The following is a 23,115-nucleotide window of genomic DNA, read 5'->3' as shown; positions in this document are numbered from 1 at the left end:
CAGATGATCATAGTGCCAGCAGAATGCTAAATGCAGCTTTGGATGTGACTGGAGTTTGAGCCATAGCCGCTCACTAAGATGAGTATCCTAAATTGGCAGATACCAGAGAGCAATAGATTGCATTTAGTACTCAGTATCCCATTTTGTGATTTTTTTTTTTTTTTTTTTTTTTCTCCTTTTATGTGCGCCTGTCCCTTTAAGACCTCACTAATCCTCCCGGGTCCGGCAGTTCTGCCCTGCAATTACTCTGCAGTATGTCGTCTTCGCTGTCGCAGGATTAATCCTGGTCCCAGCGATCCATCAGCCGCAATTATAAATATTCATATGATAATGGCTCTTCAGGCACGGCCGTTTAACGCCGCCACCGGCCGGGGTTACACGAAGGTCGCGGTATTCAGAATATTACTAATGCCTCACGCGGAGCGAACCAAAGAAAGCAAACACCATGCCTGACCCTAAAATATTCATTTATAGGGGTCAGGGGGGGTGTAAACTTGTGCAAATTAGCAACAACGCTCCACCTATAAACATGCTGCCTGGGGAAACAGCGCTCCTATAGGTGACAACAAGGTATTACACTGCTCTACAAATAGGCACAGCTCCCCAACAGGTTGGAGGCCGGAACTGCAGTTTTCATATTAATTTATGAGCAGCTCCCATTACTTGTCCTATTTAAGAACACAACTTAACCGTCCCCAGAGCCAGAGTTGGCTGATACCAGGGAGCAGTTGCTTGCTTTCCGTGTTAACCCCGTGTGTATTGCATTGCAGATATTGGCACTATGTCACATCGCGGTAGGGCAGCAGCTGAATCTCCACTGGCTCCACAAGGTAAGGATTAACAGATTTCCAAAACTTCTTTACATTTGCTGAGCTCAGGTCCCCATTAAAGGCATGTTCCTCTTAAAGGGAGTTGGCTATTTATGGTCAACGAGACCTTAAAATAAATGTGGGTCCATACTTTGCAATGTTGCTTCACCCCCCCCAGGACTGGAAGGTTGCCCGTAGAGGGGGTTCAGGGGGTTGAATTGTCTTGGAGGGGGTATGGAAGGAGAATTATCTTGAAGGGGGTAAGGCAGGAGAATTGTCTTGGAGGGGGTAAGGGAGGAGAATTGTCTTGGAGGGGGTAAGGGAGGAGAATTGTCTTGGAGGGGGTAAAGGAGGAGAATTGTCTTGGAGGGGGTAAAGGAGGAGAATTGCCTTGGAGGGGGTAAAGGAGGAGAATTGCCTTGGAGGGGGTAAGGGAGGAGAATTATCTTGGAAGGCGGTAAGGGAGGAGAATTGTCTTGGAAGGCGGTAAGGGAGAATTGTCTTGGAGGGGGTAAAGGAGGAGAATTGCCTTGGAGGGGGGTAAGGGAGGAGAATTGTCTTGGAGGGGGTAAGGGAGGAGAATTTTCTTGGAAGGGGGTAAGGGAGGAGAATTTTCTTGGAAGGGCTAAGGGAGGAGAATTGTCTTGGAAGGGCTAAGGGAGGAGAATTGTCTTAGAGGGGGTAAGGGAGGAGAATTTTCTTGGAAGGGGTAAGGGAGGAGAATTTTCTTGGAAGGGGGTAAGGGAGGAGAATTTTCTTGGAAGGGGTAAGGGAGGAGAATTGTCTTGGAGGGGGTAAGGGAGGAGAATTGCCTTGGAGGGGGTAAGGGAGGAGAATTGTCTTGGAGGGGGTAAGGGAGGAGAATTGTCTTGGAAGGGGGTAAGGGAGGAGAATTGTCTTGGAAGGGGGTAAGGGAGGAGAATTTGAACTTGTCTGTGAACTTTTGAAACCTTTTCTCCTTTTTGTTGCAGGGCTGCCTCGCCGTCGTACTCATCGCCACAGTGGTGGCCATGGCGTCTATAGAACAAATGTGGGATGAGGAGTGGAGGTCCTGTTGATCTCCTTCCAGGTGACGTTACTCATTACTTCCCCCATATAACCGTCAGCTCATCCTATCCATAATCCGCTCTGTGTCCAGACACTGGAAGCTCCAGATGCTTCTGCCTCCCTCACAGCGGGAAGTTCCAGCACAGACGGAAGATCTCAGCCACGGAGGTTACAGCGGCCAATCAGCTGCTTCTTCAGTACATGCAAATCTAGAGATAAAAGGCCACTCCCTTCGTCTTAAAGGGACCTGCGTTTTTCATAAGGGGATGAAGCTTTCACTTTTTATTGTATTTTGTATTTTTTTTTTTTTTAGCTGAATAACAGATTTTCATGAGCTGTTTTTACAATGCATTGGCCTATGGGGAGAGGTGGGACTGACATGTACACCCATTTTCTGCCATTTTGTCACTTTAACACCTATTTTACCTTTGGTCTCGCAGGCAACAGCTCCATTTTTGCACATAGGAGCACTGGTCGCCATCACGATGCTCTCCTGGATTGTTGCTGGCCAGTTTGCAAGATCTGAGAAAGCCAGTGAGTCCTGTCCATTCAATATGTGAAAACCCTTTCCCTACTTCATATGTATCTTTATATACTCTAGTCACATCTGTATACAGGGAGCTCCCCCTAGTGGTGGCTGCAGACAGGATCTTATCATGTATCTCTGTATACAGGGAGCTCCCCCTAGTGGTGGCTGCAGACAGGATCTTATCATGTATCTCTGTATACAGGGAGCTCCCCTAGTGGTGGCTGCAGACAGGATCTTATCATGTATCTCTGTATACAGGGAGCTCCCCCTAGTGGTGGCTGCAGACAGGATCTTATCATGTATCGCTGTATACAGGGAGCTCCCCTAGTGGTGGCTGCAGACAGGATCTTATCATGTGTCTCTGTATACAGGGAGCTCCCCCTAGTGGTGGCTGCAGACAGGATCTTATCATGTATCTCTGTATACAGGGAGCTCCCCCTAGTGGTGGCTGCAGACAGGATCTTATCATGTATCTCTGTATACAGGGGCTCCCCCTAGTGGTGGCTGCAGACAGGATCTTATCATGTATCTCTGTATACAGGGAGCTCCCCCTAGTGGTGGCTGCAGACAGGATCTTATCATGTATCTCTGTATACAGGGAGCTCCCCCTAGTGGTGGCTGCAGACAGGATCTTATCATGTATCTCTGTATACAAGGAGCTCCCTCTAGTGGTGGCTGCAGACAGGATCTTATCATGTATCTCTGTATACAGGAGCTCCCCCTAGTGGTGGCTGCAGACAGAATCTTATCATGTATCTCTGTATACAGGGAGCTCCCTCTAGTGGTGGTTGCAGACAGGATCTTATCATGTATCTCTTTATACAGGGAGCTCCCCCTAGTGGTGGCTGCAGACAGGATCTTATCATGTATCTCTGTATACAGGGAGCTCCCCCTAGTGGTGGCTGCAGACAGGATCTTATCATGTATCTCTGTATACAGGGAGCTCCCCCTAGTGGTGGCTGCAGACAGGATCTTATCATGTATCTCTGTATACAGGGAGCTCCCCCTAGTGGTGATTGCAGACAGGATCTTATCATGTATCTCTGTATACAGGGAGCTCCCCCTAGTGGTGGCTGCAGACAGAATCTTATCATGTATCTCTATATACAGGGAGCTCCCCCTAGTGGTGGCTGCAGACAGGATCTTATCATGTATCTGTATACAGGGAGCTCCCCTAGTGGTGGCTGCAGACAGGATCTTATCATGTATCTCTGTATACAGGGAGCTCCCCCTAGTGGTGGCTGCAGACAGGATCTTATCATGTATCTGTATACAGGGATCTCCCCCTAGTGGTGGTTGCAGACAGGATCTTATCATGTATCTCTGTATACAGGGAGCTCCCTCTAATGGTGACTGCAGACAGAATCTTATCATGTATCTCTGTATACAGGGAGCTCCCCCTAGTGGTGGCTGCAGACAGAATCTTATCATGTATCTCTGTATACAGGGAGCTCCCCCTAGTGGTGGCTGCAGACAGAATCTTATCATGTATCTCTGTATACAGGGAGCTCCCCTAGTGGTGGCTGCAGACAGGATCTTATCATGTATCTCTGTATACAGGGAGCTCCCCTAGTGGTGGCTGCAGACAGGGTCTTATCATGTATCTCTGTATACAGGGAGCTCCCCCTAGTGGTGGCTGTAGACAGGGTCTTATCATGTATCTCTGTATACAGGGAGCTCCCCCTAGTGGTGATTGCAGACAGGATCTTATCATGTATCTCTGTATACAGGGAGCTCCCTCTAATGGTGACTGCAGACAGAATCTTATCATGTATCTCTGTATACAGGGAGCTCCCCCTAGTGGTGGCTGCAGACAGAATCTTATCATGTATCTCTGTATACAGGGAGCTCCCTCTAGTGGTGGCTGCAGACAGGATCTTATCATGTATCTCTGTATACAGGGAGCTCCCCCTAGTGGTGGCTGCAGACAGGATCTTATCATGTATCTCTGTATACAGGGAGCTCCCCCTAGTGGTGGCTGCAGACAGGACCTTATCATGTATCTCTGTATACAGGGAGTTCCCCCTAGTGGTGGCTGTAGACAGGACCTTATCATGTATCTCTGTATACAGGGAGCTCCCCCTAGTGGTGGCTGCAGACAGGGTCTTATCATGTATCTCTGTATACAGGGAGCTCCCCCTAGTGGTGGCTGCAGACAGGATCTTATCATGTATCTCTGTATACAGGGAGCTCCCCCTAGTGGTGACTGCAGACAGGGTCTTATCATGTATCTCTGTATACAGGGAGCTCCCCCTAGTGGTGGCTGCAGACAGGGTCTTATCATGTATCTCTGTATACAGGGAGCTCCCCCTAGTGGTGGCTGTAGACAGGGTCTTATCATGTATCTCTGTATACAGGGAGCTCCCCTAGTGGTGATTGCAGACAGGATCTTATCATGTATCTCTGTATACAGGGAGTTCCCCTAGTGGTGGCTGCAGACAGGATCTTATTATGTATCTCTGTATACAGGGAGCTCCCCCTGGTGGCTGCAGACAGGATCTTATCATGTATCTCTGTATACAGGGAGCTCCCCCTAGTGGTGGCTGCAGACAGGATCTTATCATGTATCTCTGTATACAGGGAGCTCCCTCTAGTGGTGGCTGCAGACAGGATCTTATCATGTATCTCTGTATACAGGGAGCTCCCCCTAGTGGTGGCTGCAGACAGGATCTTATCATGTATCTCTGTATACAGGGAGCTCCCCCTAGTGGTGGCTGCAGACAGGATCTTATCATGTATCTCTGTATACAGGGAGCTCCCTCTAGTGGTGGCTGCAGACAGGATCTTATCATGTATCTCTGTATACAGGGAGCTCCCCCTAGTGGTGGCTGCAGACAGGATCTTATCATGTATCTCTGTATACAGGGAGCTCCCTCTAGTGGTGGCTGCAGACAGGATCTTATCATGTATCTCTGTATACAGGGAGCTCCCCCTAGTGGTGGCTGCAGACAGGATCTTATCATGTATCTCTGTATACAGGGAGCTCCCCCAGTATTGGCTGCAGACAGGATCTTATCATGTATCTCTGTATACAGGGAGCTCCCCCTAGTGGTGGCTGCAGACAGGATCTTATCATGTATCTCTGTATACAGGGAGCTCCCCCTAGTGGTGGCTGCAGACAGGATCTTATCATGTATCTCTGTATACTGGGAGCTCCCCCTAGTGGTGGCTACAGGAAGAAACCTTTTAGCATTTTTCTTTATAGATATGAGCATTTGGAGTTGTGTGGGAGTAATCGGAGCACAATTTACTTTTTACTCGGTCCCTGAGTGTTGTCTTTGTCTCTCTCCAGTTTTTCAGATCTGTTTGATCCTGGCTTACCTGGCCGTAGTCATTGCACTGTATCTCGTCCCAATGACCATTTCCTCGCCTTGCATCATGGAGAGGGATTTGCTGGGACCCAAACCTTCAATCATTGGCCATCAAGGCGCGCCGATGGTAAGAAACGCAATAATTGTTGTCCACTTACAGATTTCTGCTCTGCCGCTGGTGAATGGTGCTAGATTTGTTATTTTTGCAGTATGTCCTCCTGCTCACACGGCTGCATCTGTCCAGTTCATTCATTGACAGCAAGCGGAGACATTGCCATCAGTGAGTTATGGAATTTGCAGAAGAATGTCGCCACCTAGTGGTGGTTATCAGAACTACACAATGATTCTCGCCCATCATATTGAGAGCAGCGGATCTTATCCTGACCACTAGAATAATCGCAAGTAGAAAAGGATCCGACCCCTGAAAGACAGATGTGACCCCCCCCCACCCATCTGTGCCCATCTGTAATCAGCGCGGTGTACATCACCTGTATACGGAGACCCCCGGGGTTAACAGCTTAATCTGAATATCACATTGCAGGAGAGCAAGATTATAATCTCCTAATGCTCTGCTGTGCAGTGACAGCTGCGCCATCACCGCGTAATACTGGATAGTGCTGTAATCCGCCGTCTGGGGGTGAGGCGCTAACACTCTGGTGCAGTATAGCGGTGTTATATATGACCATAGGGGGCTGTATAGTGTAGATTCACCCGCGGTAGCCCCCAATGTCTGGGTCATATCCTGTACTGCCCCTATAATACATCCTGGCCTTGTTGTACTTCTCCAAAAATGTCTTAAAGGGGTTTCCCATAAACATCATATATCCACAGGAGATATCTGGGATTACGTTATATCTGCAAGTCTGTTCAGTCGGACTACACCCCCAGCAAAAATGCATTTATCATCTATCCCATAATAGTAGCACTTCGTATAATCCCTGGTGGTCCAAGGTTTTGTTGTTTTGTTTTTTTTTTCTGTTTTTTTTTTTTTTTTTGTAGATCATGGTCCCTGGTGGTCCAGTGGTGATGCCGATCCAGTTGTTGTCCCCGGGATTTCTAGTGTCACATTACTTTTGATACATTATGGTCTAGCAATATGGTATAGGTAGTCTATACAGCAATCTAATCCCTGGTGGTCCAGTTTTATTATAGATCCTGATCCCTGGTGGTCCTGTAGAGATCACAATGTGATTATTCTCCTGCTCTCAATACTTGATGCATCTTTGGCACAGGGCTTGTTCTTTGGCCTGGTCTGATGCCTGGTGATCTGGTCTTATAGGTCCAGATCCCTGGGGGTCCTTAAGTGGTATATTGTCAGTCCCTGGTGGCCTGCTGAGCCACCTGATTCCTTGTGTTACAATGTTTAATACATCATGGTGTAGCAATGTGGTACAAGTAGTTCCACAATGGTACTTATAGTAGTATAATCCCTGGTGGTCCAGTGGTATAAATCTAGTTATCCATATGTTGTGCGCCTGATCACAAGTGTCATGATGCTTGAGGTGTCATTGTCTAGCGCTGCTGGGCTTGTTCTCTGGCAGCAGTACATCGTCTGAGTCTGATCCCTGGTGGTCTAGTGTTATTATGCGTCCTGATCCCTGATGAGTTGTTGCTAGTGATGAGCGAGTAGTTGACTATTCGTACTTGCTATGCTGTTGGCGAGTACTGTCCGCTACTCGCATTTTCGTAACGAGTAGCAGGCGCAATGAAGTCACAGTAATGAGTTACCTGAAAACCGTTCTTTTCGTGCGAGTAGCGGACAGTACTCACTAACAGCATGGTGAGAACGAATAGTCAGCTACTCTCTCATCACCGGATTCCATGTGTGCGTGTTGAGGTGGGGTAGTCGATTCCGCCGCGGCAGAGTTGGACCACATTTCAGCAGTACAGCTGTGTATTTCAGCGCCCCCTGCTGGTGAATTGTCACTTCGCTCCTGTCACCGCGTGGCCTCATTTTGTCATTCTGTTCTTGATGTGTTATTTCGGATCTTCAGCAGCGTCCCGCCGATGGCTGACAGCGCGCTGATCCGTGCAGGGAGCGGCCATGTCTGTGCTCAGGAATTTAACCCCTCGTGAAGCGATCTGTCAGGATTTCATGTAAACAAGCTTTGACGAACTGAGCGATATTCAGGAGGCATAAAACTGTGCCTCACCCCTCCGCGGTGCTTCTAGGATAAGGCTCTGTGTGCCTCTCCCCTCCGCAGTGCTTCCAGGATAAGGCTCTGTGTGCCTCGCCCCTCCGCGGTGCTTCTAGGATAAGGCTCTGTGTGCCTCTCCCCTCCGCAGTGCTTCCAGGATAAGGCTCTGTGTGCCTCGCCCCTCCGGTGCTTCTAGGATAAGGCTCTGTGTGCCTCGCCCCTCCGGTGCTTCTAGGATAAGGCTCTGTGTGCCTCGCCCCTCCGCAGTGCTTCTAGGATAAGGCTCTGTGTGCCTCGCCCCTCCGCGGTGCTTCTAGGATAAGGCTCTGTGTGCCTCGCCCCTCCGCGGTGCTTCTAGGATAAGGCTCTGTGTGCCTCGCCCCTCCGCGGTGCTTCTAGGATAAGGCTCTGTGTGCCTCGCCCCTCCGCGGTGCTTCTAGGATAAGGCTCTGTGTGCCTCGCCCCTCCGCGGTGCTTCTAGGATAAGGCTCTGTGTGCCTCACCCCTCCGCGGTGCTTCTAGGATAAGGCTCTGTGTGCCTCTCCCCTCCGCGGTGCTTCTAGGATAAGGCTCTGTGTGCCTCGCCCCTCCGCGGTGCTTCTAGGATAAGGCTCTGTGTGCCTCGCCCCTCCGCTGTGCTTCTAGGATAAGGCTCTGTGTGCCTCGCCCCTCCGCGGTGCTTCTAGGATAAGGCTCTGTGTGCCTCGCCCCTCCGCGGTGCTTCTAGGATAAGGCTCTGTGTGCCTCGCCCCTCCGCGGTGCATCCAGGATAAGGCTCTGTGTGCCTCGCCCCTCCGCGGTGCTTCTAGGATAAGGCTCTGTGTGCCTCGCCCCTCCGCGGTGCTTCTAGGATAAGGCTCTGTGTGCCTCGCCCCTCCGCGGTGCTTCTAGGATAAGGCTCTGTGTGCCTTGCCCCTCCGCGGTGCTTCTAGGATAAGGCTCTGTGTGCCTCGCCCCTCCGCGGTGCTTCTAGGATAAGGCTCTGTGTGCCTCGCCCCTCCGCGGTGCTTCTAGGATAAGGCTCTGTGTGCCTCGCCCCTCCGCGGTGCTTCTAGGATAAGGCTCTGTGTGCCTCGCCCCTCCGCTGTGCTTCTAGGATAAGGCTCTGTGTGCCTCGCCCCTCCGCGGTGCTTCTAGGATAAGGCTCTGTGTGCCTCGCCCCTCCGCGGTGCTTCTAGGATAAGGCTCTGTGTGCCTCGCCCCTCCGCGGTGCTTCTAGGATAAGGCTCTGTGTGCCTCGCCCCTCCGCGGTGCTTCTAGGATAAGGCTCTGTGTGCCTCGCCCCTCCGCGGTGCTTCTAGGATAAGGCTCTGTGTGCCTCGCCCCTCCGCGGTGCTTCTAGGATAAGGCTCTGTGTGCCTCGCCCCTCCGCGGTGCTTCTAGGATAAGGCTCTGTGTGCCTCGCCCCTCCGCGGTGCTTCTAGGATAAGGCTCTGTGTGCCTCGCCCCTCCGCTGTGCTTCTAGGATAAGGCTCTGTGTGCCTCGCCCCTCCGCTGTGCTTCTAGGATAAGGCTCTGTGTGCCTCGCCCCTCCGCTGTGCTTCTAGGATAAGGCTCTGTGTGCCTCGCCCCTCCGCGGTGCTTCTAGGATAAGGCTCTGTGTGCCTCGCCCCTCCGCGGTGCTTCTAGGATAAGGCTCTGTGTGCCTCGCCCCTCCGCAGTGCTTCTAGGATAAGGCTCTGTGTGCCTCGCCCCTCCGCGGTGCTTCTAGGATAAGGCTCTGTGTGCCTCGCCCCTCCGGTGCTTCTAGGATAAGGCTCTGTGTGCCTCACCCCTCCGCGGTGCTTCTAGGAGCCGGCCCCATCCTCATCAGTATTTATGGCACCCCCTGGTGTGTGGTGGGTTCACATTCCACCAATAATAGTAATTCTGATCATCCGCCACCCACTAATAATGGTAATTCTGATCATCCGCCACCCACTAATAATGGTAATTCTGATCATCCGCCACCCACCCATGAGAATTCCAGTAATCCGCCACCCACCAATAATGAGGATTCCGCAGATGCAGCTAGTGGGTGTCCACTTGATCCGCAGTGTCAGAATGTCTGATGAATGATTGTCCTGCAGTGCGGTCCAGGGCATGTCCTCTCAGGGTCCAGCTGTAGTTTATGGGTTAATCCCTGGTGGGCCAGACTTATTAAAGGCTTGATCCCTGGACGTCCAATGGTTATCCAAATGTGTGATTGTCTCCCCGATCCTTAAGGCCCCGTTACACGCAACGACGATTCTAACGGTATATCACCGGGGTCACGGATTCCATGACGCACATCCGGCCTCGTTAGCGACATCGCTGCGTGTAAAACCCCCTTAAGTGTCACAATGCTGATGTATCTTTAGCTAGCAGTGTGGTACGGGCCTGGTTTTCTGGCAGCAGTACATGGTCTGATCCCTGGTGGTCTAGTGTTAATATGGGGCCTGATTTCTGAGGGTCCAGCAGTGGTATGGTCCAGTGGTGATGCAGATCAGTTGTTCATCTGAATCCTAGGATGACAGTACTTGATATATCCTGGTCTGGTAACGTGGTACCGGCAGTCCGACACTGGTGACTATTGCAGTCTATTTCCTGGCAGTCCAGTGTTGTTATAGGTCCTGTGTCCTGGTGGTCCAGTGTTGTTATAGGTCCTGTGTCCTGGTGGTCCAGTGTTGTTATAGGTCCTGTGTTCTGGTGGTCCAGTGTTGTTATAGGTCCTGTGTCCTGGTGGTCCAGTGTTGTTATAGGTCCTGTGTCCTGGTGGTCCAGTGTTGTTATAGGTCCTGTGTTCTGGTGGTCCAGTGTTGTTATAGGTCCTGTGTCCTGGTGGTCCAGTGTTGTTATAGGTCCTGTGTCCTGGTGGTCCAGTGTTGTTATAGGTCCTGTGTCCTGGTGGTCCAGTGTTATAGGTCCTGTATTCTGGCGGTCCAGTGTTGTTATAGGTCCTGTGTCCTGGTGGTACTGTGTTATAGGTCCTGTATCCTGGTGGTCCAGTGTTGTTGTAGGTCCTGTGTCCTGGTGGTCCAGTGTTGTTGTAGGTCCTGTGTCCTGGCGGTCCAGTGTTGTTGTAGGTCCTGTGTCCTGGTGGTCCAGTGTTATAGGTCCTCTATCCTGGTGGTACTGTGTTTATAGGTCCTGTGTCCTGGTGGTACTGTGTTATAGATCCTGAATCCTGGTGGTCCAGTGTTGTTATAGGTCCTGTGTCCTGGTGGTACTGTTATAGGTCCTGTGTCCTGGTGGTACTGTTATAGGTCCTGTATCCTGGTGGTCCAGTGTTATAGGTCCTGTTTCCTGGTGGTACTGTGTTATAGGTCCTGAATCCTGGCAGTCCAGTGTTGTTGTAGGTCCTGTGTCCTGGTGGTCCAGTGTTATAGGTCCTCTATCCTGGTGGTACTGTGTTATAGGTCCTGTGTCCTGGTGGTACTGTGTTATAGGTCCTGAATCCTGGCAGTCCAGTGTTGTTGTAGGTCCTGTGTCCTGGTGGTCCAGTGTTGTTATAGGTCCTGTGTCCTGGTGGTACTGTGTTATAGGTCCTGTATCCTGGTGGTCCAGTGTTATAGGTCCTGTATCCTGGTGGTCCAGTGTTATAGGTCCTGTTTCCTGGTGGTACTGTTATAGGTCCTGAATCCTGGCAGTCCAGTGTTGTTGTAGGTCCTGTGTCCTGGTGGTCCAGTGTTGTTATAGGTCCTGTGTCCTGGTGGTCCAGTGTTGTTATAGGTCCTGTATCCTGGTAGTCTAGCAGTGGTACGCGGCTTACTTGCTGATCCTAGAGAGGAGAGCTGTGGTTTATCAATGATCTGTGCCTTATCCCTGGGTTATAGCATTGCTTTATGACCTGATCCCTGGTGGTCAAGTGGTCTAGCATATATTAAGGATGTGATCCCTGATGGGTCACTGCTCCATCTATGGTTGTCCAGTGGTGCAGTATGGAGCTTAACCTATGATTTTCCAATGGTGGTCTTATCCCTGGTGGTCCAGTGTTCTGTAAATTCCCCTAGTCATTACCCCATCATTACCCACATGATAGTAATGGCTGATCTGCACAGCAACTTTCACTAATCTGAGCAATGGTGTAAACAGATCACACCTGCTATAAATTGCCATAAACCCTTGTATTTTGGGCATGGGGTGCGATACTTGCCCCTTTAATGCCGCTGCCTCGTTTTGTTTTTCAGCTTGCCCCAGAAAACACTATAATGTCTTTTAAAAAGGCGCTGGAGTACGGGACGCGCGGCCTGCAGGCGGATGTCACGGTAAGGTAAGGACGGACATTGGCTGCGTTCCATCCATCGTATCCATAGAACGTGCGGACATTGTGCCGTACCGCCATGTAGTCACCTCCAGAGCTGCGCTCACACTGTCACATCGATCAGTGCTGAGCCGACAGGCGCTCCTGGAGTAAACGCCACGTCCGCGGACAGCGACATTCAGGTAGTGACCATTTTTCCATCAGTCACAATCCGTCGCTTAGAGAAACAACTGAATCCTGCAAAATATTTTGCAGGATTCAGTTTTTTCCCATAGACTTGTATTAATGACAGATTGTGACTGATGGCCCTGCGTTGTGTTGTCGGTCAGTCCCCCCCCCCCCTCCTCATACTCACCGATCACCGGCGCGGCGCTGCACGGCGTTCATACTGCTCCGGCGGCTTCTCCTGCTTTTTGAAAATGCCGGACGCTCATTATTCCATCATGTATTCCCTGCTTGCCCCGCCCACCGGCGCCTATGATTGGTTGCAGTCAATCGAGCCCCCACGCTGAGTGACAGCTGTCTCACTGCAACCAATCACAGCCGCCGGTGAGCGGGTCTATATCTTGCAGTAAAATAAAAAAAGGCATGCGGTCCCCCCCAATTTTGATACCAGCCAAGGTAAAGCCACATGGCTGAGAGCTGGTATTCTCAGGATGGGGAGCCCCATGTTATGGGGAGCCCCCCAGCCTAACAATATCAGCCAGCAGCCGCCCGGAAATGCCGCATCCATTAGATGTGACAGTCCCAGGACTCTACCCGGCTCATTCCGGTGGCAATCTGGGTAATAAGAAGTTAATGGCAGTCCATAGCTGCCACTAAGTCCTAGCTTAGTGATGGTAGTCGTCTGTGAGACACCCCCCCCCCTCCCCCATCACTAAACTGTAGTGAAGGTAAATAAACACACACTAAAAAATCCTTTATTTGAAATAAAACACAAAAAACCACCCTCTTTCACCACTTTATTAATCCCCCAATACCTCCAGGTGCGACATAATCCACACGAGGTCCCACCGCTCTCAGCTCTGCTACATCGGAAGCTGACAGGAGCTGCCATAGAGCACGACCGCTCGCTGTGAGCTCCACAAAGCAACTGAAGCGAGCCGCGCTGTCAGCGGTGACGTCACTCAGGTTACCCGCGGCCACAGCTGGATTCTGGTACAAACTGCTACAACTGATCCGTTTGTTTTTTTTTTGTTTTTTTTTTTTATAACTGATCCGTCCCATCAGTTGTACCACAATCTCCAGCGCATCCGTCACAAAACGGATTGTGACCGATGGAAAAACATGGCAGTGTGAAAGTAGCCTTAAAGGGAAGAGTGTGCCGTCACCTGCAGCTCCTCGGGCAGACACAGGGGGCGCTGTGCACCCTTCCAGCAGCATATGCTTCCTGAGGCTGGAGACGAGGAGTCTGCACAGCGTGGGCTGTCATGTGGGCGGCCGTCCCACGCTCGGCCTGCTATACGCTCATTACTGGGTGCACCGCAGTGCCGGCCGCGCAGGAACAGATTGTGTCACTGATGGTTCTTACACCTTCTGTAAGACGTCAGCCCTGGAACGCTGCGGCGTCTGGAGGAAAACATCTCCTCTTGCTGCCAGTGAATAGAAACATTAAAAAAAAAAGGAAAACTCCAAGTATCTATGAACATTTTCGTGCTCTGCAAAAACTAATGCAACATTGTGCAGCATAGTGCACAAGAGGATGATGCTGCCCCCTGCTGGCACCGCTGGTATTACCGCCCTAAGGCTTTGTGCACACGTTGCAGATTTCCTGCAGAAATTTCCTGCACCGGATCTGCACGCTGTGGCAAAAAACTGCAACAAAACCGTTTCTTGATGCAGTTTTTTTGGGCCATCAAGAAAGTCAATGGGTGAAAAAACGCTGCTAAACCGGACCAATAATTGACATGCTGCACATTTTTTTTTTTTTTTTTTTCTGCATCAAAATCTGCACCAAAACCGCACCGTGTGCACAGCAAATCTAAAATATCCCATAGACTTTGCTGGCTTCAGGAGAGGGATGCAGATTTAAAAAAAAACGGTGTCAAAAACCGCAGCATGTGCACAGGGCTTATAGGTTTCTATCAGAGGACAGGATGGCAGCAGAAGGTGCGACTCGCCGCCGGATCTTCATTGATCTCTTATGTCGTTGCAGTTTTGATGGGATTCCGTTCATAATGCACGATGACAACCTGAGACGGACCACGAACCTCAACCAGGTCTTCCCCGATCTACCGTCGCGGCTGTCTGCCTCCATGTTCAACTGGACCGACCTCGAGAGGCTGAATGCTGGAGAGTGGTTCATAGAGGTAAATATTTATCTATCCAAAATCCCCCCGCCTGTCCAAAATCCCCCCCCCCGCCTGTCCAAAATCCCCCCCCCCCCCCGCCTGTCCAAAATTCCCCCCCCCACCGCCTGTCCAAAATCCCCCCCCACCGCCTGTCCAAAATCCCCCCCCACCGCCTGTCCAAAATCCCCCCCCACCGCCTGTCCAAAATCCCCCCCCACCGCCTGTCCAAAATCCCCCCCCACCGCCTGTCCAAAATCCCCCCCCCCCCCGCCTGTCCAAAATCCCCCCCCACCGCCTGTCCAAAATCCCCCACCGCCTGTCCAAAATCCCCCCCCCCCCGCCTGTCCAAAATCCCCCCCGCCTGTCCAAAATCCCCCCCCGCCTGTCCAAAATCCCCCCCCGCCTGTCCAAAATCCCCCCCCGCCTGTCCAAAATCCCCCCCCCCGCAACCTGTCCAAAATCCCCCCCCCCCCGCAACCTGTCCAAAATCCCCCCCCCCCCGCAACCTGTCCAAAATCCCCCCCCCCCGCAACCTGGCCAAAATCCCCCCCCCCCGCAACCTGTCCAAAATCCCCCCCCCCGCAACCTGTCCAAAATCCCCCCCCCCCGCAACCTGTCCAAAATCCCCCCCCCCCGCAACCTGTCCAAAATCCCCCCCCCCCGCAACCTGTCCAAAATCCCCCCCCCCCGCAACCTGTCCAAAATCCCCCCCCCGCAACCTGTCCAAAATCCCCCCCCCCCGCAACCTGTCCAAAATCCCCCCCCCCCGCAACCTGTCCAAAATCCCCCCCCCCCCCGCAACCTGTCCAAAATCCCCCCCCCCCGCAACCTGTCCAAAATCCCCCCCCCGCAACCTGTCCAAAATCCCCCCCCCGCAACCTGTCCAAAATCCCCCCCCCGCAACCTGTCCAAAATCCCCCCCCCGCAACCTGTCCAAAATCCCCCCCCCACAACCTGTCCAAAATCCCCCCCCTACAACCTGTCCAAAATCCCCCCCGCAACCTGTCCAAAATCCCCCCCCCGCAACCTGTCCAAAATCCCCCCCCACCCCCACCTGTCCAAAATCAAATAAACAAATGAAGTTTTTAGGTGAACAAAGGTTCAATTCCCCCTAATTAAAAAGGTTTTTCGTTTGTTTTTTTTGGATTCTGAAAGTTTTTGGGAATCTTTTAACCCCTAAAATAACGAAGAATCAGAAATACAACTCAACCTGCAAAAAAAAAGGGAAAAAAAAACATGAAAAAATAGGCGGAAAAGCATAAACAAAAAAACTAAAATTGTGCTAAAATGAAATAGAAGGCCTTGTCCTGCCACCTTGTGGTCAGTGGCAGTACTGCAGCTCTCATCACGGATGATAACTTGCATTCCCCTAAATCAGTGACTTTTTTTTTTTGCCTCTTGTTGGGATTTTCCTTCATAAGTTAATTGGTGATTTTCTGGTATGGAAAAAGAAATTCTACTTCCTCCCAGAAACAGCGCCACACTTTTCCTCAGTTTGTTTCTGGTATTGCAGCTCTCCTCCATTTATTTGAATAGAAATGAGCTGCAATACCGGATACAACCAGTGGGGGCAGATGTGGCGCTGTTTCTAGAAGATTATCCCATCCTTTACAAGTTTTTTAAGATGGATTTTCCTACACTTTTATTTATTTATTTATTTTTTCTCCCCATCTAGACTGACCCATTCTGGACGGCCGGATCGCTTTCCCCGGCGGAAGCAACAGAGGCCGCGAACCAGTCCGTATGTAAGCTGAGCGACCTGCTGGACGTGGCGAAAGAGAGTAACGCGTCCGTTCTTCTGAAAATTCATCAGCTGCCGGCCAATCATCCGCACTACGACAACTACATCAACATCACGGTGCACAGCATCCTACAGTCAGGAATACCCCAGGAGCGGGTGAGAGCGGCGGCCCCCCATCATCTGCAGTATAGTATATACAGGGGAAAGTCCTCCCCAACTAAGGCCCCGTACTGCCACCTATAGGTAGAATATCGATAAGTACCTCTTTACATAGAAGACATATTATACTGATCTATTGGGGGCAGTATTATAGTAGTTATATTCTTGTACATAGGGGGCAGTATTATAGTAGTTATATTCTTGTACATAGGGGGCAGTATTATAGTAGTTATATTCTTGTACATAGGGGCAGTATTATAGTAATTATATTCTTGTACATAGGGGCAGTATTATAGTAGTTATATTCTTATATATAGGGGGCAGTATTATAGTAGTTATATTCTTGTACATAGGGGGCAGTATTATAGTAGTTATATTCTTATATATAGGGGGCAGTATTATAGTAGTTATATTCTTGTACATAGGGGCAGTATTATAGTAGTTATATTCTTGTACATAGGAGCAGTATTATAGTAGTTATATTCTTATATATAGGGGGCAGTATTATAGTAGTTATATTCTTGTACATAGGGGGCAGTATTATAGTTGTTATATTCTTGTACATAGGGGGCAGTATTATAGTAGTTATATTCTTGTACATAGGGGCAGTATTATAGTAGTTATATTCTTGTATATAAGGGCAGTATTATAGTAGTTATATTCTTGTACATAGGGGCAGTATTATAGTAGTTATATTCTTGTACATAGTGGCAGTATTATAGTAGTTATATTGTACATAGGGCCAGTATTATAGTAGTTATATGCTTGTACATAGAGGGCAGTATTATAGTAGTTATATTCCTGTACATAGGGGCAGTATTATAGTAGTTATATTCTTGTATATAGGGTCAGTATTATAGTAGTTATATTCTTGTACATAGGGGCAGTATTATAGTAGTTATATTCCTGTACATAGGGGCAGTATTATAGTAGTTATATTCTTGTATATAGGGTCAGTATTATAGTAGTTATATTCTTGTACATAGGGGCAGTATTATAGTAGATATATTCTTGTATATAGGGGGCAGTATTATAGTAGTTATATTCCTGTACATATGGGCAGTATTATAGTAGTTATATTCTTGTACATAGGGGGTAGTATTATAGTAGTTATATGCTTGTACATAGCAGCAGTATTATAGTAGTTATATTGTACATAGGGGCAGTATTATAGCAGTTATATTCTTGTACATAGGAGCAGTATTATAGTAGTTATATTCTTGTACATAGGGGCAGTATTATAGTTATATTCTTGTACATAGGGGCAGTATTATAGTAGTTATATTCTTGTACATAGAGGGCAGTATTATAGTAGTTATATTCTTGTATATAGGGACAGTATTATAGTAGTTATATTCTTGTATATAGAAGCAGTATTATAGTAGTTATATTCTTGTATATAGGAGCAGTATTATAGTAGTTATATTCTTGTATATAGGGACAGTATTATAGTAGTTATATTCTTGTACATAGGAGCAGTATTATAGTAGTTATATTCTTGTACATAGAGGGCAGTATTATAGTAGTTATATTCTTGTATATAGGAGCAGTATTATAGTAGTTATATTGTACATAGGGGCAGTATTATAGTAGTTATATTCTTGTACATAGGGGACAGTATTATAGTAGTTATATTCTTGTATATAGGAGCAGTATTATAGTAGTTATATTGTACATAGGGGCAGTATTATAGTAGTTATATTCTTGTACATAGTGGGCAGTATTATAGTAGTTATATTCTTGTACATAGGGGGCAGTATTATAGTAGTTATATTCTTGTATATAGGAGCAGTATTATAGTAGTTATATTCTTGTACATAGTGGGCAGTATTATAGTAGTTATATTCTTGTACATAGTGGGCAGTATTATAGTAGTTATATTCTTGTACATAGAGGGCAGTATTATAGTAGTTATATTCTTGTATATAGGGGGCATTATTATAGTAGTTATATTCTTGTATATAGGAGCAGTATTATAGTAGTTATATTGTACATAGGGGCAGTATTATAGTAGTTATATTCTTGTACATAGGGGACAGTATTATAGTAGTTATATTCTTGTACATAGTGGGCAGTATTATAGTAGTTATATTCTTGTACATAGAGGGCAGTATTATAGTAGTTATATTCTTGTACATAGTGGGCAGTATTATAGTAGTTATATTCTTGTACATAGAGGGCAGTATTATAGTAGTTATATTCTTGTATATAGGGGGCAGTATTATAGTAGTTATATTCTTGTATATAGGAGCAGTATTATAGTAGTTATATTGTACATAGGGGCAGTATTATAGTAGTTATATTCTTGTACATAGGGGACAGTATTATAGTAGTTATATTCTTGTATATAGGAGCAGTATTATAGTAGTTATATTGTACATAGGGGCAGTATTATAGTAGTTATATTCTTGTACATAGGGGCAGTATTATAGTAGTTATATTCTTGTACATAGTGGGCAGTATTATAGTAGTTATATTCTTGTACATAGGGGGCAGTATTATAGTAGCTATATTCTTGTATATAGGGGGCAGTATTATAGTAGTTATATTCTTGTACATAGGGGGTAGTATTATAGTAGTTACAGTCATATGAAAAAGTTTGTGCACCCCTATTAATATTAACCTTTTTTCTTTATAACAATTTGGGTTTTTGCTATTTCAGTTTCATATATCTAATAACTGATGGACTGAGTAATATTTCTGGATTGAAATGAGGTTTATTGTACTAACAGAAAATGTGCAATCCGCATTTAAACAAAATTTGACCGGTGCAAAAGTATGGGCACCTCAACATAAAAGTGACATTAATATTTTGTAGATCCTCCTTTTGCAGAAATCACAGCCTCTAGTCGCTTCCTGTAGCTTTTAATGAGTTCCTGGATCCTGGATGAAGGTAGATTTGACCATTCCTGTTTACCACCCAATTCCAGTTCAGTTAAGTTTGATGGTCGCCGAGCATGGACAGCCGCTTCACATCATCCCACAGATGTTCAATGATATTCAGGTCTGGGGACTGGGATGGCCATTCCAGAACATTGTAATTGTTCCTCTGCATGAATGCCTGAGTAGATTTGCAGCGGTGTTTTGGATCATTGTCTTGCTGAAATATCCATCCCCTGCGTAACTTCAACTTTGTCACTGATTCTTGCACATTATTGTCAAGAATCTGCTGATACTGAGTTAAATCCATGTGACCCTCAACTTTAACAAGATTCCCGGTGCCGGCATTGGCCACACAGCCCCAAAGCATGATGGAACCTCCACCAAATTTTACTGTGGGTAGCAAGTGCTTTTCTTGGAATGCCGTGTTTTTTGCCTCCATGCATAACGCCTTTTTGTATGACCAAACAACTCAATCTTTGTATCATCGGTCCACAGGACCTTCTTCCAAAATGTAACTGGCTTGTCCAAATGTGCTTTTGCATACCTCAGGCGACTCTGTTTGTGGCGTGCTTGCAGAAACGGCTTCTTTCGCATCACTCTCCCATACAGCTTCTCCTTGTGCAACGTGCGCTGTATTGTTGACCGATGCACAGTGACACCATCTGCAGCAAGATGATGCTGCAGGTCTTTGGAGGTGGTCTGTGGATTGTCCTTGACTGTTCTCACCATTCTTCTTCTCTGCCTTTCGGATATTTTTCTTGGCCTGCCACTTCTGGGCTTAACAAGAACTGTACCTGTGTTCTTCCATTTCCTTACTATGTTCCTCACAGTGGAAACTGACAGTGTAAATCTCTGAGACCACTTTTTGTACCTTCCCCTGAACAACTATGCTGAATAATCTTTGTTTTCAGATCACTTGAGAGTTGTTTTGAGGAGCCCATGATGACACTCTTCATAGGAGATTCAAATAGGAGAACACCTTGCAAGTGGCCACCTTAAATACCTTTTCTCATGATTGGATACAGCTGCCTATGAAGCTCAAAGCTCAATGAGGTCACAAAACCAATTTAGTGCTTTAGTAAGTCAGTAAAAAGTAGTTAGGAGTGTTCAAATCAAGAAATTGATAAGGGTGCCTATACTTTTGCACCAGTCAAATTTTGTTTAAATGCAGATTGCACATTTTCTGTTAGTACAATAAACCTCATTTCAATCCAGAAATATTACTCAGTCCATCAGTTATTAGATATATGAAACTGAAATAGCAAAAACCCAAATTGTTATAAAGAAAAAAGGTTAACATTAATAGGGGTGCCCAAACGTTTTCATATGACTGTATATTCTTGTACATAGGGGCAGTATTATAGTAGTTATATTCTTGTACATAGGGGCAGTATTATAGTAGTTATATTCTTGTACATAGGGGCAGTATTATAGTAATTATATTCTTGTACATAAGGAGCAGTATTATAGTAGTAATATTCTTGTACATAAGGAGCAGTATTATAGCAGTTATATTCTTGTATATAGGGGGCAGTATTATAGTAGTTATATTTTTGTACATAGGGGCAGTATTATAGTAGTTATATTCTTGTGCATAGGGAGCAGTATTATAGCAGTTATATTTGTGTACATAGGGGCAGTATTATAGTAGTTATATTCTTGTACATAGGAGCAGTATTATAGTAGTTATATTTTTGTACATAGGGGGCAGTATTATAGTAGTTATATTCTTGGACATAGGAGGCAGTATTATAGTAGTTATATTTTTGTACATAGGGGGCAGTATTATAGTAGTTATATTCTTGGACATAGGAGGCAGTATTATAGTAGTTATATTCTTGTACATAAGGAGCAGTATTATAGTAGTAATATTCTTGTACATAAGGAGCAGTATTATAGCAGTTATATTCTTGTATATAGGGGGCAGTATTATAGTAGTTATATTTTTGTACATAGGGGCAGTATTATAGTAGTTATATTCTTGTGCATAGGGAGCAGTATTATAGCAGTTATATTTTTGTACATAGGGGCAGTATTATAGTAGTTATATTCTTGTACATAGGGAGCAGTATTATAGTAGTTATATTCTTGTACATAGGAGCAGTATTATAGTAGTTATATTCTTGTATATAGAGGGCAGTATTATAGTAGTTATATTCTTATACATAGGGGCAGTATTATAGTAGCTATATTCTTGTACATAGGGAGCAGTATTATAGCAGTTATATTCTTGTACATAGGGGCAGTATTATAGAAGTTATATTCTTGTACATAGGAGCAGTATTATAGTAGTTATATTCTTGTATATAGGGGCAGTATTATAGTAGTTATATTCTTGTACATAGGAGCAGTATTATAGTAGTTATATTCTTGTATATAGGGGCAGTATTATAGTAATTATATTCTTGTACATAGGAGCAGTATTATAGTAGTTATATTCTTGGACATAGGAGGCAGTATTATAGTAGTTATATTTTTGTACATAGGGGCAGTATTATAGTAGTTATATTCTTGTATATAGGGGCAGTATTATAGTAGTTATATTCTTGTACATAGGGGGCAGTATTATAGTAGTTATATTTTTGTACATAGGGGGCAGTATTATAGTAGTTATATTCTTGTACATAGGGGGCAGTATTATAGTAGTTATATTCTTGTACATAGGGGCAGTATTATAGTAGTTATATTCTTGTACATAGGGGCAGTATTATAGTAGTTATATTCTTGGACATAGGAGGCAGTATTATAGTAGTTATATTTTTGTACATAGGAGGCAGTATTATTATTATTATTATTATTATTATTATTATTGGCAGCATGGTGGCTCAGTGGTTAGCACTGCAGACTTGTGGTGGCTCAGTGATTAGCACTGCAGCCTTGCAGCGCTGGGGTCCTGGGTTCGAATCCCACCAAGGACACCATCTGCAAGGAGTTTGTATGTTCTCCCCGTGTTTGCGTGGGTTTCCTCCGGGTTCTCTGGTTTCCTCCCACACTCCAAAGACATAAGAATAGGGAATTTAGATTGTGAGCCCCAATGGGGACAGCGTTCCTGATGTATGTGAAGTGCTGCGGAATATGTTAGCGCTATATAAAAATAAATATTTATTTATTTTTATTATAGCAGTTCTATTCCTGTACATAGGGGCAGTATTATAGTAGTTATATTCTTGTACATAGGGGCAGTATTATAGTAGTCATATTCTTGTACATAGGAGCAGTATTATAGTAGTTATATTCTTGTACATAGGGGGCAGTATTATAGTAGTTATATTCCTGTACATAGGGGCAGTATTATAGTAGTTATATTCCTGTACATAGGGGCAGTATTATAGTAGTTATATTCTTGTACATAGGGAGCAGTATTATAGTAGTTATATTCTTGTACATAGGGGCAGTATTATAGCAGTTATATTCTTGTACATAGGGGCAGTATTATAGTAGTTATATTCCTGTACATAGGGAGCAGTATTATAGTAGTTATATTCCTGTACATAGGGGCAGTATTATAGTAGTTATATTCTTGTATATAGGAGCAGTATTATAGTAGTTATATTCTTGTACATAGGAGCAGTATTATAGTAGTTATATTCCTGTACATAGGGGCAGTATTATAGTAGTTATATTCCTGTACATAGGAGCAGTATTATAGTAGTTATATTCTTGTACATAGGGGCAGTATTATAGTAGTTATATTCCTGTATATAGGGGGCAGTATTATAGTAGTTATATTCTTGTATATAGTGGGCAGTATTATAGTAGTTATATTCTTGTATATAGGGGGCAGTATTATAGTAGTTATATTCTTGTATATAGGGGGCAGTATTATAGTAGTTCTATTCCTGTACATAGGGGCAGTATTATAGTAGTTATATTCTTGTACATAGGGGCAGTATTATAGTAGTTATATTCTTGTACATAGGAGGGCAGTATTATAGTAGTTATATTCTTGTACATAGGGGCAGTATTATAGTAGTTATATTCTTGT

General features: G+C 46.0%; 1 protein-coding gene across 1 annotated transcript in view; it reads left to right on the top strand.

The window, feature by feature from the left end:
* Positions 1-23,115, top strand: part of GDPD5 (glycerophosphodiester phosphodiesterase domain containing 5) — a 191,017-nt gene that overhangs the window by 149,761 nt on the left and 18,141 nt on the right. Inside the window, 8 exon segments of the mRNA XM_075334723.1 lie at positions 771-830; positions 1,781-1,853; positions 1,856-1,878; positions 2,297-2,390; positions 5,678-5,823; positions 11,983-12,065; positions 14,212-14,365; positions 16,023-16,244. Of these exon segments, the coding sequence (XP_075190838.1) occupies positions 771-830; positions 1,781-1,853; positions 1,856-1,878; positions 2,297-2,390; positions 5,678-5,823; positions 11,983-12,065; positions 14,212-14,365; positions 16,023-16,244 (855 nt within the window).

The sequence above is a fragment of the Anomaloglossus baeobatrachus genome, chromosome 2 (genome assembly GCF_048569485.1).
Source record: "Anomaloglossus baeobatrachus isolate aAnoBae1 chromosome 2, aAnoBae1.hap1, whole genome shotgun sequence".
In the NCBI taxonomy this organism is placed as follows: Eukaryota; Metazoa; Chordata; class Amphibia; order Anura; family Aromobatidae; genus Anomaloglossus; species Anomaloglossus baeobatrachus.
This window is presented reverse-complemented; position numbering and strand designations above follow the sequence as displayed.